Source organism: Dreissena polymorpha, chromosome 12, assembly GCF_020536995.1.
Source record: "Dreissena polymorpha isolate Duluth1 chromosome 12, UMN_Dpol_1.0, whole genome shotgun sequence".
Lineage (NCBI taxonomy): Eukaryota > Metazoa > Mollusca > Bivalvia > Myida > Dreissenidae > Dreissena > Dreissena polymorpha.
In genome coordinates, this window is record NC_068366.1 from 28525967 (window position 1) to 28545510 (window position 19544).

The 19544-nt window shown below is 31.9% G+C and overlaps 1 protein-coding gene across 2 annotated transcripts; it reads left to right on the plus strand.

Annotated features, from left to right (window-relative positions):
* The first annotated feature begins 15838 nt into the window (after positions 1–15838).
* LOC127853521 (serine protease inhibitor dipetalogastin-like) lies at positions 15839–18807 on the plus strand. Of its 2 annotated transcripts, none has more exons than XM_052388078.1 (5): positions 15839–15893; positions 16757–16806; positions 17263–17368; positions 17693–17812; positions 18624–18807. In XM_052388078.1, the coding sequence occupies exons 1-5, from the start codon at positions 15865–15867 to the stop codon at positions 18670–18672; spliced, it is 354 nt and encodes a 117-aa protein (XP_052244038.1). In that variant the 5' UTR covers positions 15839–15864; the 3' UTR covers positions 18673–18807. The 2 variants fall into 2 exon arrangements, with proteins under 2 accessions (XP_052244038.1, XP_052244039.1); XM_052388079.1 differs by lacking the exon at positions 15839–15893 and adding an exon at positions 16306–16365.
* Positions 18808–19544: the final 737 nt, after the last annotated feature.

Consider the following 19544-nt stretch of genomic DNA (forward strand, 5'->3'; position numbering starts at 1 on the left):
TGTAGTAAATGTAATAGGCACAAATGCAGTACTTATTTACACTAACTTACACAAAAAATCACCACTATGCAAGATATTCTGACAACAAAAATATATACATTGATCCGTAAAATAACTTCTCATCCCATAAGCGAAAACAAAAAACGTATTACATACTAGTCGCCGCACCTCAGTGCGACGCCAATGATTGTTTATATCATGTGACAAAAGGAATGAAGAAAAAATTAACAAACAAGTGATGTCATCATCCTTCGAAAACGAGTAAAATTGCAATCTCTAGTCACGAGTCTTTTTTAAAATAAATTGTCAAAAACATGGGAAAAGGAAGTTACAATCTTCGAACATAGAAATCATCTACAATGTATGCTTGAATGAAAAATAAAGAAAACAAGAGCTGTAAGAGGACAGCACGCTCAACTATTCGAGTGCTTGACAGTATAACATAAGCCATCATGGGGATATTGTCCAAATTATTCAATAAGGTCAAGGTAATAGTTCAGGTATATTTTCATTAATCTATTGAACATTTGTATAGACATAAACAACTAATAAGATTTTTTTTTAAATTTGATAGCAATAGCTTGGGTGGGATGTTTGGACAGTCCTTCAAAAATAAAGTAAATATATATTTGTTGTTTTTTAACCATATTTCAAAGAAAAAAATATTCTTTGTTTGGGGGTTGAGCGGTGGTATAATGTGGGATGTGGTCATTTATTAGACAATCTTTCAAAAATAAAAATGGAAAACAACAAAACAAATTTGGGGGGTGCGGTGGGGTGCAGGGATTCTGGGTTGGGGTGTGGGGTATTGTTTTGTTTGGGTGGAGTCCATTGTGGTATTCAGGTAAGTGTTGTATTGTCAAATTATGAATAAAATCTTATCATACATAAAGAAGTTATAGCAATTTAACTAAGATTTATTCTTGTGACCTTGAGAGTCAAGGTCATTCAAAGGTCAAGGTCAAATTTAACTTGCCAGGTACAGTACCCTCATGGTAGTAAGAAAATATTTGAAGTTTGAAAGCAATAGCTTTGATACTTTAGAAGTCAAGTGGATCTAAACACAAAATTTAAGAAAATATTCAGTTACTTAGACAAAAAAGGGCCATACTTCTTACAAAATGCGTGATACAGTTGTCTGCTCTTGTTTATAGATTGGGGTCGTGTTGGTAAAAACGTTTGCAAAATATGAAAGCAATATGTCAAGGGATATTGAAAATATTTGAGGTGGTACGCAAACTTTAACATAGATTTATCAATAATATGCATATTCTAATGGAAAAAAGGGCCATAATTCTTACAAAATGCTTGATACAGTTGTCTGCTCTTGTTTATAGATTGGGGTCATGTTGGTAAAGAAGTTTGCAAAATATGAAAGCAATAGGTCAAGGGACATTGAAAATATTTGAGGTGGTACGCAAACTTTAACATAGATTTATCAATAATATGCATATTCTAAGTGAAAAAAGGGCCATAATTCATACAAAATGCTTGATACAGTTGTCTGCTCTTGTTTGAAGGTTGGGGTCATGTTGGTAAAGAAGTATGCAAAATATTAAAGCAATATGGCAAGGGACATAGGAAATATTTGGGGTGGTACGCAAACTTTAACATTAATAATATGCATATTCTAAGTGAACAAAGGGCCATCATTTTTACAAAATGCTTGATTCAGTTGTCTGCTCTTGTTTATAGGTTGGGGTCATGTTGGTCAAGAAGTAAGCAAAATATTTAAGCAATATGTCGAGGCACATAGGAAATATTTGAAGTGGTACGCAAACTTTAAAATTTGCACGCTCATGCTGACGCCGGGGTCAGTAGGATAGCTCCACTATATATATTTCATATATAATAGTCAAGCTAAAAATGGGGGTCACCAGTGAAAACGAAAAGTTCCCGATTACAATCAAGGTTACCCCCCTTTTCCAGAAACGCCATACTGAATTTGAGAGTTTTATATGTGAGCATAAAGATGAGCTAAATGTTCAAAAATTATTATGAATAGATAAAAAAGAGGAAAAGCCTATAATAAACTCATAAACATATAAACATACATACATCTCATATATCATGTGTGAGATGGAACCTACGCAGTGCAGTAAGATTTGCTAACCTAGTTTGAAATTGCACGTGAAATGCGTTCTTCTATATATAGAATACTTGAAAATATTACAGGGAAATAAAAACATTAATAATTAAGTAACAAGGCACATTTAATCATTCAATCAAACACGTTTAAAGGAAAATAGATTTATCAATTTATCAATGACTAGTGATACTAGTGATATTAAACATTAAACTTATTATGACAAACAAAACAAATACATGATTGTCATGGTAGTTCTTTGAAGAACTTCGACAGATTGGAATAAGTGTCTCCAAAAGACGCTTGGTATTGATGACCCTGGGCTGACCGTCAGAGTTATTCATTATGAAAATGTTCTTGAGACCATCGCGTTCAAAGATCATTTTAAGATGCATAAGGTTTAGTCCAGAACCAGCTATAATATTTATGTTGTTGCAGCATTGAACGCATGACTGTAAACAAGAACACTCAGTGACTGCAAGTTCCTAGCTTTTTTCTGGGTTGAATTTGAGTCCATAATCTGTCTGGTTTCATTTTCCTCCTGCACAGGTAATCAGCATACAATGTATCACTGAAAAGATAACACCATTGTTCCTTTGAAGTTGATATTTGACTAGTACATGTAGTTATATTCAGGAAGGTTCATAATGACTTCAATAAGTTTCAGTCGAAGAAAATTATGCATAATTGCAAATTATGTATGAATAATTTTAACCATTTTTATTTATTAAAATAAAAATATTTGGTCTTTTCTTATTTATTTGGCTTCAATAAGCCTTCTCAAAGTTGTTTCTATAAATAGACAACATTTTCTTCATGTTATTTAACAAAACAATCGTATACAGATGTCAAATACACACGCACTTGTATAGGAGTAAGAACTGACGTTAGTGTTTCATGAGAAGTGTGACATAATCCATTATGATATGCGTCATAGATTTAATTTATTCAGACATTCACGACATAGTATGTCATTACTAGTAATTTATATGATACACCCTTTTAAACTGGATTAATAAGTAAGTGTAAACACCACATTTATACATTCTTCATCCAAATGTTAATACCAAATACATGTATTATCCCTACTTGATATGAAACTGATTATAAACGTTACATTTTATTTATTACTTAAAACATTGGTTCTACATTAACAATCACATAAATCAGTGAAATGCCTACTTCGTTTCCATTTTATAAGCCTGTCTGCTATAAAGGAGATAGTTGAAACTTGATGAATGGTCCTTCCCGCATGTATTTCCCTTTTCTTTAAGTTCAATTGATCATTGGAACATACAGTGTTGACAAAAAGTAATTAACCATTCCTGGACCACCAATGTTGTTGATCATTGCTGAAAAGATAATTAATAAGCAGCATTTTAATTTGGATAACCATAATACATAATTTAGGTGATCACACAAGTAGTAGTCATTGGCATATCATTTTCAGAATAGTAATTTTAGTATTTGGGACATAATATACTTTTTTGTTGTTTGTTTGAGGAAAACATCATTACTTGGTCATATTATTCAAATATGCTGTCCTTGATTTCCATGCATTTACAGCACAACTTTTTCCTTACATGGCATATTTTCTTTTTTTAAATGAAAGCAAATATGAGCCTGATTATGTGCTAAAAATCACTGACAGGGTGCACTTTTCCTACAAAATCTACTTTACTCCAATTATGAATAATGAAACTGTTATACTTGAAATTTTTTTCGCATAATCCATGTACCGTCCTGTTCCGAGCTTTGTGTTGATAGCAAAACAAGGCATTCCTTTCTTTACGTGATGGATTTTGCCGTACGATAACCCGTTCACATGGATACAGTCAACACTCAAGCATAAATCCACTTTATCCCCTTTTACTGCTCACCAACAATATTAAATTTTGTAAATGACACGGGTTCTAAACGTTATTCTTAACAGTGGTCAAAATTTTCAAGCGTTTGACATTCGTATTTTCAGGAATCATTTGCTTCATAAATATCAACACTGCCATGCATTAGTTGACGTTTATCATTAACTCCAGTCACATTAATATGAACAATAATAACACTTTTATTAATCTTTCTCTTTAAATATAGCAAATTGCTTTTTCTTAAAACGACCCAATCTGTCAGGTACAATGTCGGTCATATTTGTTGTCATTGTATTTAGCTTGCGGATCCTACATTTAGTATTTCATAGCGTATTTATAGAATATTCGTAGTTTTCCGCACATTCCCGGATAACGTTCGGATTGACGGATATGTACGAAAGTAGGCGATATTGCACGAAGTCCATTAGAGTGCTAATACCTTAAAAAATGTATGAGAAAAAATTCATCCTTCTTACTGTCTTAGTAGACACTCGTATATTTTCGGCCTAGACCGTCAATTGAGGACATTATTCTCGCATTAATATGCAAACAATAATAAAAGCTATGTCGTGCCCAATGCTTAGCAATGTTGCTTCAATAATATTTTTGTACACGTTTTATGACTGTCATGTTATATAGTTATGTTCTGTTTTTACAATGCGGGTTATTGTGATCTGCGAAGCGCTTCTTTGCAGTGACCTATTTGTTTGTATAGGTCCCTCTTCTTTGATTGCGCATGAATGACCGCCAAGTGGTAATCGGACTTTTGGGAATTAATTCATTCGTGGATGTTTTGGCAGCCAGCCAATTCCGGCTGTCTCAGAAATTTGTATCATTACTATGACCTTAGGGCTTCGCCCCAGGCCAAAAACAAACAAACGAGCTACTTAATTTAAACAGGGATCATTTTATATTGATTACTTTTTATTTACCTTCCATTCGTAAAACGAGCAAAATGTCAGAATACGATGATTAGGTTACATACTAGTTTCAGTTGTAGCTACCAATTTCTCGTTTCTCATTTTTCGATCTAATGTGCAAACATCCCGATAATAAATACAATCAAATGATCATTTTATGTTTGTTTAAGGTTATTTGATTTTCAAACATAAAATGAAGAAAGGTTAGTACAAGGTGATCTTCGCAATTCAGTTGGCAGTTTAACACAGTAAATGTTCGTTATAAACACATTTATTAACTTGAAAGCGGTGTTTTACTTACTTGACATTTTACTTTGCAAATCTCTATTTTGGATTGATGAACGGCATATATGCCGTGTCACAACACAGTCATCATTAAATAAGACGTAGTATGCTTCACTAGGCAGATCAGACACGTACATACACATTGACTTTCAAGTTTCAGCCAGCTAGTAGCATTCATAGGTTTTCGATGTTATTTGTGTCCAAATCCGCCTGGTACAACATATAATGTATCATGATTGTTTATATCAAGTGACATAACACGCATACACAAACAACCAATAGTATATGCTTTTCATTCAGTTCAATGTAGCACATTAAACCATACATGTACGTGTGATTTAGCTAATTAACAAAACGGATCTGTGTCGTAAATATACATTAACAAACAAACAACGAAAATACAAGTTACAGTTTAAGTCATCCGTGCGCGCAGCTATGTTTGTCAGGATCTGCCTTGTACAAAATGTATTTCGTAGCACTATTGAACAATTTTTGACATGTTCGGCATGGTTTAAGAATCAATACTGTTGCTTTTATTAACGTTTATAGTAGTACATAATGGTATAGTTGTGAAAATCTAATTAACAACTTATTTACATATCTTACCTTCGTCGACAAAGTACATGACTGATATTGGCGTGTAAACGGTTTTCTTAACATTTTTTTGTTTTTGTTTTGTGGAAAATAAAATTATATAAAAAAGGAATATTTAAAGAGTGCCGCCGCGCAAAAATATACAGTTTTGTTATAAGTGTCACACTAAACCCATTCAGTTATTAAAACTGATGCATACAATTGGCTTTTATAATAAATGTTAACATAACAGTATCTTAAACATAACGGAATGATAACAAACAATACTAATACCTATACTATCAGAACTAAGATGGCACTCACTTGCAGATTTAGGTGACATCAAGGCTGTTTTCGCTAAGGGATAGTATTTGCTCTGCTTGGAAATGAGTAATTTACTTTATATAATGAAATAGAATCAACAATACTAAGAAGACTGTTACAAATCTGTAGATGATACCTATGTTAATACGCTGATTTTATCTGAAAGTTTGCCTATCTTGTCGACACACAAAGCATTATTAATTGCATAGCATCATTGAGTTATACTGTTTGGAAAAAAAATAACCTTTGTCTATGTGTATGTGTGGTTTGTCTTGTGCATCACTCGTTACTTCACACTTTGCCAATGTTGTGAGCGTTCAGAATTTACTTGTTTAAGCATATATCAGGTAAAATTGCTAATGGCAGTGAACAGCATGTTGCAATGCGCGAAGTACTAGAATCGACTTATTCGAATGTGCAATTAACTGAGTATCAAAAATAAAGATAATAAATACTGTGCAATGTGAATGGATGTGTTTGAATATCTCAGTATTAATGTTTAAACAGAAAAGCCCACTGAACAACCTGCATGGCAACATCAAACTCATGAATTACTTGCACAAATACAGACGTTTTTGCTTTATGCTCATTGGATTCAAACGTTTCTTGTTCAAGCTGTCCAGCTATACACACAGTGGGTGGTGCGCGTTGCTACGCGCTCTCACATTCTTCTCATCGAGATGTCTCTCAAATAATAAATATGTTTTAAATGTCAATACTTTAGTGACATTAACTTTTGAAACAGTTAAATTCTGTCTTTTGCATATCCTGTTTTGTTTTAATTTTTAATTCGCAAATGTAGTTTAGCCTAGATCCGGTTTACCATCCAGTATTTAAACAGCATGAATTTTGTTATTAGGCCTTGTTACAAAGACACGATTGTTTGCAAAATGTAAGTGTTTTCGTTTTATTCTTTGATGAATATTTATAATTGTGTTATATGAATGCATCTTGCTAACATGTATTTGATAAGGATGCGATTAATTCAATTCCATTAATTTTTTTAGTTGTCTAGTCAACATTTCACTATTGGTCACAATTGATTTGATAAGTTGGCATGTAACATTAAACCAAGTCATGAAATACCAAGTTTACTATGTTTTGTATTGATCACTATAGCAACAAAACTATAATTCTCATTAAATATAAAAAATTGTATGAAAACAAAGCTGTCTCTACAATTTTGGCCTTTTGAAAACTGATAAATATGACAAACTGGCGATTGATTTCAAAAGTAGGTAATACAAAATCTAATTAACATAGTGTATATTTTAGGAATGCGGATGCTGTTTGTGGCAACCATGCTGATGTTTTTGTTCACGCCCGGTACGTAGTTACTTCTGTGTACATAAGCATTTGGCTTTAATCGTGTCTTGCTTTTAAATGTTGGCTAATATGATGTAAAACAGCCGACTTTATAACAAAAGAAAACACGTTATATTAATGTGCTGCTAGTAACCATTATAAATATAGCATCGCTCAGATACCTTTACGGTACATACAGCGCTCGTGAGAAAAGTCCTACTAGTATTTGTTATGTAATGAACAGTGTGGCTAGTTTTGCATATAACTAATACTCATCTAACAAAATATTGACATTTATTTCTTTAGTTTTTTATGTACTCATAAGTGCGATTATGCGGTAACACCAGTGCGAATCGTTTGTCCTGTTAAAACTGTTTTATAAATAATATTTTCATGCATTGTATAGGCAAAACGTCCACGTGCCTTAAACACAGAATGGAATGTGTTGCCAGGAAGTTCTCTCCATATATTGTTTATTCATTTTTATTTTTTATTTCATATTTATACAGGTTTTATCGACACCCATCTAGGTCATTGAAAGTGTACGACAAAATATGATTCGGTGTGTGGTGTTAATGGCAAAACCTACGGGAAAATGTGCGAACTCCAATGCGCGTGAGCATCTACTTATCATAAAAGACGTAAACAGTGTTAGATGTGCAGCGTTTGTGAGGCGCAGAGCGGTCAAATAGTGAACCATTTTACAAATAATTAATACGTGTGATATTAGTAATTGAATATGTATGCTTATAAATACTATCATATAATGTTGTTTTAAATGTTTCCGTTTATTGTTTATTGATTTCATTTGCAATAAGATGACAATAATTTATAATATATTTAAATACGTTGAAAACAATGCATCCACAATTACTTAGTTAGGGCTCGTATGCCTATTTGCATCATTAATCGAGTTTTACCTATTTAAGCGAGGAATCTGTGTTTCAATTTACGCCATCAACATATTTACCTTCATGAATTCTGTTTTGTTTATGCTTGTTATTTTTGAAATGCTTTGCTGGTTTTCTCCTTTTGTCACTTAATAAAGATCGTTTAGTATGTCCTCAAAGTTATTTATTCCGTTCACAGTTCTTTTTATCTAAATCTAAACTTGTTATTTGCAGACATGTAAGGCTGAGGCATAAAGGTCGTTGTAAATACTGAAAAAAGAAGAGCAGTCAACAAGGGAGTCCTTTACAAAATAAGCTATGAAAAAACTATGATAACACTGCAACATGTATATTGGGTTAAATAACTGTTGTTTTTTTGTCAAAAAATATCTGCTACTGAAGATGAACATATAGAAGTATATATTTTCCTGTCGAGTTTGATATATTACAATTTCATATGGTGAAAATATGTTTTTCAGTTTAAAACTTTGCATCTCTTGTGAAAGACATAATAAATCATCGCTAAAACTCTATATTTTGGAATGAATATAATACATTTTCAAATAAAAAACAGCAGTCAAGGTATGCACTTGAATTCAATGCAAATGTGTTCAACATGATTTAGAAGTTGCCTTATGCGTTTTTCGAACATTTATCGTGAAAGAAAATTAATATTGCATTAAATAGTAAACAGTATCTCTACCACGAACAAATATTTATTAATATGTTTTACAACACATCAAAATGCTGTATACATTTTGATTCATTATAATCAATACTACATATAACATCGTCCCAGACAATAAATCGCTTAAAGTATGCAGCAAGTGTTTGAATAATTAGCATTATGCCTGATAAAAACATGTATTCATGATATATTTTACAATGCATCAACATAAACAAAAACTACTACATGTATGCACTAGGGTCTTTTCCGATCAATAATTCATATTCCGCCGTCGCAGAGTATAATACATTGCAACTATAATGTAATGTGTTATAAAGCTTAACGCCTGTTCCATTGTTGAACAGTCATGTGTAGTTGTTTTACCATAAGGACATCTTAATCAGACGTAAGTAATATAAACATTACCTGTATATTATTATTTGAATAAACAACTTTTAAAAGCGTATACAAAGTATATAAAAGCAAACATTGTTTTGTAAATCACAATTATAAATTATATTTGTTTTAGTTGTGCGTTACAGTTCCATAAATAGCTGAATACAAAACGAACAGAGAAATAAACGGAGACAACAAAAAATAACTATTTGTAAAATATGTAATAAAGATAAATGTCTATTCAATTGTTAAAAACGTTATATTTGTTTTGCAAAACAATGGTTTGTAATCTTATGTAAGTAAAATACATATCGCTTATTCATTTTTATTTAAACAAAAGTTGCTAAAATTTTAAAATCCATATGTATGTATATCACGTTTATTAAATATTTTGTCTACATCGTTATAAGTTTTTAAATTACTAATATATGCTTATAATTGTACACGATCAACAATGTTGACCATAATGCGTGTAGTCTATTTGCTAAATCAAAATTGTTTCGAATGCAATACACATAAGAGCACAAGCAGTCGTAACGAGATCACTGTGGATTGGTCATATGGTATACATAATGGTTTTAGTTAGATAGAGTGTAACCTTTTATTTTGTCCGCTTGTTTGCCATAGCGGAGCACGTCGGGTCCTCGCCGACCTCAGTGGTATCGGATATATACCGTGGGTCTTTGTCTGATAATAGTTGATAGGATTTCAATAAATAAATTCCTATAAAAATATATACTATTAGATAATAATAATAATAATAATAATAATAATAATAATAATAATAATAATAATAATAATAATAATAATGATGATAATAATAATAATAATAATAATAATAATAATTATAATAATAATAATAATAATAATAATAATAATAATAATAATAATAATAATAATAATAATAATAATAAAATAATAATAATAATAATAATAATAATAAATAATAATAATAATAATTATTATTATAGTAATAGCAATAATAAAACTATATGAAATACAGTCCATAGCAATGGAGGCATGATTAGCGAGAACTTTCTCAAAATAATCAAATAAAAAATAACAAATATCGGAAATACAATAAAACTTAAAATGTCGAATCCTTAACAAAGACAAACAAAATAAAAAAAATTGAATTTAGCTATAGGTTTTCTTTTTTAAGCCTACAAAATGGATGTTATTTTAGTGCAATGATAAATGTCGTTCTTGCCTGCTCGATTTCTTTGAGCGTTGTGTCGTTGTGCAGCGCTCGTACAAAACAGCGGAAAGAGAGCGTCCTGAATCAGCAGATGATTTATTGCTTTATCAAGCTCTGGTACAATGTTCAAAAGTTTGAACTACTTTGACCGCACCAATGAGCAACGCATTCAAATTGGCAAAAATCTGAAAAATATTAAGCTTATAAGGAAGCTCGAAAACACAGTGGAAGACAATTTTATTTCGGATTTTTTTTTAAATTTACTACATGTGGTATGGTTCTAAAGTGGAATAGAGTTATATTTAACTTTGTTCGTTCGGAGCCATTGAAATGGTATTTGAATTGTTTGTTAAAATGGAATTTAAAAATATCGTTTCACTAATATCTTATCTAACCAACAATATTGGAATGGTACTTGTTAATAGGTAAAATAAATAATTTTGCAGAATGTTTATTTTCATCACATGTTAATCATAAAATAAAAATATAACAAATATTTACTAATTCAAACCACTGTATTTTAGGTAGATTGCTCTGCAAGTCTGAGTCTTACTTGACTTGCAAGCTCATTTCGCACCAAGCTTATTTGGCATCGGCATTAAAACCTGGGTCGATAAATCAACAAGGCTAATTGCGGCCATATGTTTAATTAAATATTAATTCAAGAAGATTTAACTCAGTGCAAGTGGAAATCAAGCCGGGACCTTCATATTGCAAGATGGACGCCATATCAAATATATCAGCACATCCTTTTTTATATTCAATACATATATTAATTAAGCTTATTACAGTAAATGTGTTGCCTCTTTAATTTCCAAAACAAAAAGGTCTTGAAAAATTAAGAACTAGCATCGAATCCATATTGTCTTTGTAAATTATAGGCTTTAAATTGCACTATGACACCACACATGCATTTGACTATGTAATTATACAATTATCGAGCACATTATTTATGAGAAATTGTAATACATCATCAAATCATCTCAGATTCAAGTCACATATTATTCAAGTAATTTTTAACTGCCAGTATGTCTAGGAAATATCTTCATTTTATGTTATGATGCACTGATATTGTTTCTGAATTCATTTAACAACCATGTTACACTTTGGAACATAAATAAATAATGACAAAAAACCCTACAAATTGAACTAAGTCAGTTGATTACTGTATCTAATTAGTATTTACTAAAGAGCGAGCCATATTAAATTAAATTAAATGAAATATCAGTAAGCGGAAACTCTTGGACAACAATTCAGAGTTATGTGTCAAATCTGCAAATTTGCCTTTGGCCATATACAAATCTATGATATTTACCGCCAAGTCATATATAAACACATTTATCTGTGGACCGGTCCAGAAAGATATCAAGGTGGAATTAAAAAGGAGCAGAATGCACTCTGGTATTTATATATTGATCTTTCAATTTAATTGTATGCATAATTACAATACCAAAAACTGAAGTGACATATACACTTTTTTCTAAGCAGAACAAATGATTCGTACAAAGAATAAAAGGTCATGAACAAAGCAGATGTGCACAAATTATACATCATAATGGTGGTGCAAATGTCATTTGAGTGTCACATTTCGTAAGAAAATGTATATAAAAGGGTATTATTTTTCATATAGTTATAACAAGGTGATTGTCTGTATAACTTAAGTTTTAATTGCAAAAAAAAGTGTATGTAATGCACATAAATTGAAATTATTTTTAAGTATTTGCATCGCGTTTTTCTGCGTTAAATTCGCATTTAATACACTTGAAAATGCTAACAATAATTTTTTAAGCATGTCTCCTCTTGACCATTACACTTTACCAAAAATAATCATGCTACAGTAAATTTTAAGTGTGTTTATCTATATTTCCAAATGCATTAATATTTTTGCGAACATGTCGCAAATTCAGAATATAAACAATTTTAGGGAATGATAATTTAATGTACAATACAAAAAGTGTAATACAATTGGAGAATTTTCGAACGCAGCACTTTTTAACTTTGAATATCTCAGCTATGAGTACAGAATTAGATTTAAAATTGTACATGTGATCATTTGACTACATGCTGTGCAATTCACGATCGAATCATTCATCCGTGACGATCGGACGCTTAAGCACTAGCACATGGGGTAGGTACGGTTTAATCTTGTTGAACGTGGAAATGGAGAAACATAATTCTAAATGTATTTCAATTGCATAGTGTAAGGTAGGGTGTTACACCATAAAGACATGCAATTAATTAAAAAACAAAATTTATCTTTTTAAAATTCAGGAGCGCAACAGCGCAAATTGGCAAGATGTCAAACTGTAAAAAAAACTCAACCAATTGCATATCTATATGCTGTCCTACCTAGAAAATGTGACTGAATTTTAGGATTTACTTGCTGTTGGTAGCCTGCTGTTGTAGCCTGAGGTAGCCTGATTTAATACCAGGAATTTTTGTCCGGAAAGTATTTACCAGTTAGTATATGAGTTTTCCTGTTGTTAGATCTTTTGGATTTCATCTACAATACTCATGACCAATTTTGATTGTAAATAATTTTGACAAGACACATACACATTACATAAACCAGCCATCCTAAATGGATTTATTGTAATTTTTACTCTACATACGGCTGGGTATCAACGATTATTTGAAAGTGTGCGTATAAAACATATAGGTAGACTTATTCCAATTGTGCTGCTGTAGTATATACCCTGGTTCAAATTGTGCGTCCATCCACTTTGTTTGAGAGGCGGCGGTAAATCCTGCCTGCACATGTGCGCCCTCGAAAATTGAGTATGAATCAAAACAAAACGTCACTTATTACATTTAGCTAGGTATATTTAACATTTTATTTTGTTAAATGTTTAACAACAGATGCTACAAAAATAATCAACATCATAATTAAATTTTGCTTTTAGTTTTTCTTCTGATTTCTGATTTTATTTACACTAAAGTGTTTTGATAATGCAACATATCTTTATCCGATGCGATTTCTTTAAACGTATTAGTTCAAGGCATAACCCGCGCTAAGACATGTATTTAGAGTGTGTAATAAGAAGCTTGCAACTAAATTGGCACTAATTGATATTCGTGACTATTCGATAGCTGTAACATCTTGACATAAGATGCATGGTTTGATCTAAATCGATGATATAATGTACTTTCATTCAAACTAAATAACACCATACAAAATTATCAAACATGTTTTTGCCTTCATTTAAAACATGTATCCTATACTGTTAAATATTAAGTTATAATTAGTTTACTTTTCAGGCTAGTTGAACGTTTACTATTATTGTATATAATATTTGGCGCACACACAATTTTTGGCATGTTTAGTCATCATCAGTATACCAATTTATGCTTGTAACCACTGACTCCCTAACGAAAGGTCAAAGGTTTAAATTTTTCACCATACGGCTTGTCCGGACGGCAACCCTATCATTCATTATTCACATTTAATGAATTAAACACGAATGACCACTATTTTGCGACGGCAATTCGCCTACATCACCCGTTTCCCTACCACTACCCGTACCTTAAAGGTCAAGAACACGCTTACTAATTATTATGCCGCCCTTCGAAGATGGGGACGGGGGCATTAATTTGCGCCTTTACCGTCCGGAAGTGGTAGGTTCTCCGTCCGTAGACGTTTAGTTTCAAAGAGATATCATAAGAACGCTTTGACCTACAATCATGCAAATGTATCCGATAGTTACCTGGGATGAGAGGAGGAGGCGTTTGCAATACGAGGTCAAAAGGTAAAATTCGGCGAGGCAAGGGCGTTTGACATGAAAATAGTTCTGTACAATATTCATTTTGAGTAACATTCATCCTCATAAAACGGATACCTTAAGCAGAATTACCATGATAATAAAACACAATATGAACATTTTACGCAATATGGATATATTAACCATCGACACAGAGAGATATGTTTTCACAATATTTCGTATATGATCAATGATAAATGAAATACTCACTACACGAGCTTGAAATTCTCCTTACACGAGTATCCTCAGAAAGTTGATTCTACACATTAGAAGTAGTTGACAACTTTAGGTAAACTATTTTAAGTATTCTCTACCCATCGGTCGATTCACGTTTTTTTATTTTAGTTGAAACACCCCGATAATAAAAACAAACAGACACACGAGATACGTAATTTAAAAAGCGATTATTTCATATTTGATTACTTATTATTTACTTTTCATACTTAAAATGAGCAGATGTTAGTAAACGATGAATAGGTAATATACATATATTTTAAGTTAATATAAGTTATAGAAATCGCTTCCAGTTTCTCGATTCTATTTGTTCGATCTGATGTCTAAACCCCGATAACAAACACAATAAAGAAATCATTGCATATTTGTTTAAGGTTATTTACTTTTCACACATAAAATGAGGACATGTTAGTTTACGGTGATCTTCGCAATTCATTTAAAAGTTTTTATCTGGAAATGTTCGTTATAAAACCAATACTCTAAATCGGTGTTCTACTTTCGATTGGTGGCTCAATTTGCTTTGAAAAGCTCTAAGTTTGTTTGATAAACAGCACACATACAGTGTCATATCTTACGCAGCGTGAATGCTTGAAAAAGGTTTGCTACATTGCATTAAATGTTAAATCAAAGTGCCGGGTGGTTTGTTTTCAATATGTTTCAGTTTTCCGCAATTTGTTTAGCGGAAATCTTGTTTTCTACCCGTGTCTGCATTCAGTCAAGATGCCTTTCTTCACAAAAATAGCATTTCTATATATTAATGAACTTATTTTTGAAGGAACACAGTCATCATTAAATAAAAAGAAGTATGCTTCACTAGGCAGATCAGACACGTACACAAACAAATACTTTAGCTTGTATGCCAGTTAGTAGCATTCATCGGTGTTAGCTGTAAATTGTATATAAATTCGCCTTGTACAACAAATAATTTGCCATGAGTGTTTATATCAAGTGACATTACTAGCAGACAAAACAACCAAAAGTACTTTTCGTTCAGATAAAATTAGTACATTAAGCAACACGTGTGATTCGTCTTATTTACAAAACGGATTTGCGTCTTAAATATACATGAAAGAGCAAACAACGACAATAACACGTTAATGTCAGATTATAACATGCATCCGCTTGCGCAGTAATTTGTATCAGGATCCGCCTGGTACAAAATGTATTTCGTCGTGCTTTTTTTAATTTAGCTACATTTTCTGCATGCCTTAAGAACCAACACTGGTTGCTTTTAGTTACGTTCATGGAAGTACATAGTGGCACAGTTGCGAAAATATAATTTACATAACGGACGTACGTCGAGAAAGAACATGACTGAAATTGACGCATGAAAAGGTTTTCTTAAAATAATAAATTGTTGTAAATGGGAAAAATACAATTGATTCAAAGAAGGTAAAAAGTTATGGTTGTGTTTGTTTAAATGACTCGCTATTTAATGATGTTTCTATACTCCTTTTGAGTTAAGAAGATACAATGTAAGAACAGAAAAGACCACCGAATTAGCAATATGGTGTTATTGAACTTGAATTTCTTTCACACATTGGATTTATGCTAATAGTATTCAAACGATTCGTGTTAATGCTGACACGCTATCCACACTGCGGATGATGCATGTTGCTCTTTCTTATGCACATCCTGCTCATCGATATGTCTCCCAAAATATATCACAATGTTTTCTTAATCTCAAGTTTTTAATAACATCAATTTTTGAAACAGTTAATCATGTTTTTGCACATCCTGTTTGATTGCTCAAGTCGCGATTGTACTTTAGCTTAAATCCGGTTTACAATCCAGTATTTAAACAACGCGATATGTGATGTGTAGTTCATAGGAATTGTTGCAAATACAAGACTATTGCGAGAATGTAAGTGTTGTTTTTAAATATATTTTGATAAATATTAATATTTGCTTTATCTCAATACTTTCGGTTCACATGTCTTGATAATGATGCGATTATTACATTAAATGTCATTATTTATTTATTTTCTAAATTAACACTTCAATATAATGCATACTGGACTCGATTAGTGTACATAGTACACTTTATTTAATCATGAAATACCATGCTTACTATGCTTTGTCTTAGATCACTATAACAAAGTAACATAAATCTCCTTAAATATAAATCGTTTGAACACAAACTGTTTCTACGCTTGTGGCATTTCAAAAACTTGTAAATGTGCAAACCTTAGATGGATTTCAAACGTAGGACACCATCTAATAATAAAAACTAATTAAATTAATGTAAATTGTAGGATTCGGACGCTGTTTGTGGCAACCATGCTGTTGTGTTTGTTCACACCAAGTGCGTATTGACTTCTGAGTACTTAAGGGTGTGGCTTTTATGCTGTCTTGCTTTTCAGAAACAAACACTGAGTTTATTATAAAATCAAACAATTTATACTTTGATGTGCTGATTGTTGCCATCATGAATATAGACTCGTTTAGGAATCGTTCATATAAAGCCCGTAAGAAAATTCTAAACATTATTGGCAATGTACTTAGCTGTGTCTATAGGGCACAATTTCGCATATGATAAATCTGCTGACAAAACACTGAAATGTATATCGTTAGTTCATTTAAATGATTGTGTACTTATTAGCGCGATGGTAATATATGTGTTTCTATATAAATATATATTTAAGTCTACATTTTATATGCGAATGACCACTTGCCTTAAAGGAAGAAGGGAGTGTTTTTCTAGGAATTTCTCCCATGAAACTGTGGAATGAGTTTCAGCTGTTATATACTATTGATTCAGGTGTGATCGGCGATCATAGATGGCCATGCGTTTGTACGACGGAGTATGACCCGGTGTGTGGCGTTGATGGCAAAACATACGGGAACATGTGCGCTCTCCGATGCGCGTGAGTTTTAAATAAAACAAGTATATTTACATCTGTCAATCATCAAACCTTGCACATTGTTGAAAACGTGTGGTTTCTTTTGTTTGAGGTCATGTTGTAAGAAAAAAAAACGTTATACAAATAATGTAAGCTGGATATATTTGTAAGTAAATTAGAAATAAGACCAACAACATAAAAGTCTGCTGTGTTAAAGGCTTTCGTTTAAAACTATATATCCAGCTTTAGGATAGAGTGCGTGTAACGCAATTTACACAATTTAACGATTTACTTCATCTACCGATTAAACGCTATAACCGATTTACTCCATAATTCTACTTTCCTCAGCGGTGTTCGTCTTCAAAGTAAAGGCGAATGTAAACATGGGTGCATTTGCACGATGGAGTATGACCCGGTTTGTGGTGTTGATGGCAAAACCTACGGGAACCCGTGCCTTCTCAACTGCGCGTGAGTTTTTAATTAGTCAATAGTATAAACATCTGCCAATCATAAACAACGTAACAGTGTTTGTAATGTGTGTAACGCAGAGCTGTCAAAATTAAAAACATTTTTCAAATTAATTATGCATGTGTAATTGGTAAGTAAATCAGTATTATAACCAATAATATAATATAATATGTGTTGAGTGTTTAAGATACATGTATGTTGGTTGTATTTGCGATGATATTATACTATAATATAATAATAATATACTTAACTTTTTTTTATAAAATGCATCGGACTTTACAGGTCGAGAGCTCTTACGCCTATTGGAATAATTAATCGAGTTTTACCTTTTAAAGTGATGAACACGTTTTTCGAATTTTTGCATCAACATATTTACCTCCATTTAACCTATTAAGCTCCGTTATCTATTTAATCCTGTCTATTGATATATCATCTTCAAAACCTATGTACCCCCCCCCCCCCCAAAAAAAAAGAGAAGAAGATTTATCCCATCGACCTTTTCCCAAAATTCACCGAATAACCCCTATTTAACGATATACCCAATCAGCCCATATGCCCCCATGTCAGTAACCGCTTTGCCTCATTGATTTACCCCATTTACAGATAAATCACATTTACCGACTAACACAACTTATCAATTAGTCCTTCCCACAAAAACAAGCATAATGGCTTAGTGTATGCAATAACGTCTGTTTTGATGTTTTTGAAATGCTTTATTGATTTTGTTCTTTTAAGGTCGTTTATTATGTAGTAAAAGTCAATTTCTTCCTTCACACTTCTAGATATATAAATATTAACTGTTTATTTGCAGAGGTGTAAGGCTGGCTTATAAAGGGGCCTGTAAATACGGAGGATACTAGGAATGAGCAGTCAACAATATAAGCCTTCACAGAAGAAAATATAAAAACGCTATAGCCATAGTACACTACTTATTTTGTGTTATATAACTTTTTTATTCAAAACTTTTTCTTAATAAAACATTTCCAATGAACATTTCCGCAGTGTCGTTTACTTACTTCTATGAATAGCTTACGTTTCCAAATAAAAAAGCAGTACATGGCATGTTCGCGAGCTAGTTTCAATATGTCAACATGATGTATTAATAATTTGTGTGCAATAATTTGAAAAGCGCTGAACACAGTAAATATTATCTCCACAATAAACACATATTTACCAATTTGTTTTTATTACATAAAACAAACAGCAATACATGTTAAAACTATATAAGTCTATTTTAATCAATACTACATATACCACCAGCAAAAACTAAATTTTAAATAGCTTCAATTACACGGCAAGTATTAATAAAATTATCATTATCATAGGGAATACCATGTATTTAATCATTTATTTTACGACACATCAACACAGTGAAAAACTTGTACTTATTTCATGCACTTGGGTCTGCTTCAATCAATGATACACATACCGTAAAAAAGGTACCTAAGTAAAACATACCGCTAATTATACTATTCAACTATGAATGTATGCATTTGGGTCTGTTTTGATCATGATGATTATACCGTCGTCCGAACGCACAGAAACCGCTAAATTAAATTTTATGTTTTATGCAGAATGGTGTATGTTTAATGGCTGAACATGTGTTGTTGACAGAAGTATACAATTGCCTATACATGATTTATGTATATATTATTTTAAACAACTATATATACTGTTACAAACTATCTAAATAAATAGCAGAATACACAAATAAAAAAGACATAATCTCTTA

Bases quoted from the DNA above. Each gene is read 5' to 3' on its own strand.
- LOC127853521 (XM_052388078.1), top strand. From the start codon at position 15,865: ATGGGAAAAATACAATTGATTCAAAGAAG. The intron at 16,807-17,262 runs GTGCGTATTGAC...CTATTGATTCAG, and splicing joins GTTGTGTTTGTTCACACCAA to GTGTGATCGGCGATCATAGA. The intron at 17,813-18,623 runs GTGAGTTTTTAA...GTTTATTTGCAG, and splicing joins CCGTGCCTTCTCAACTGCGC to AGGTGTAAGGCTGGCTTATA.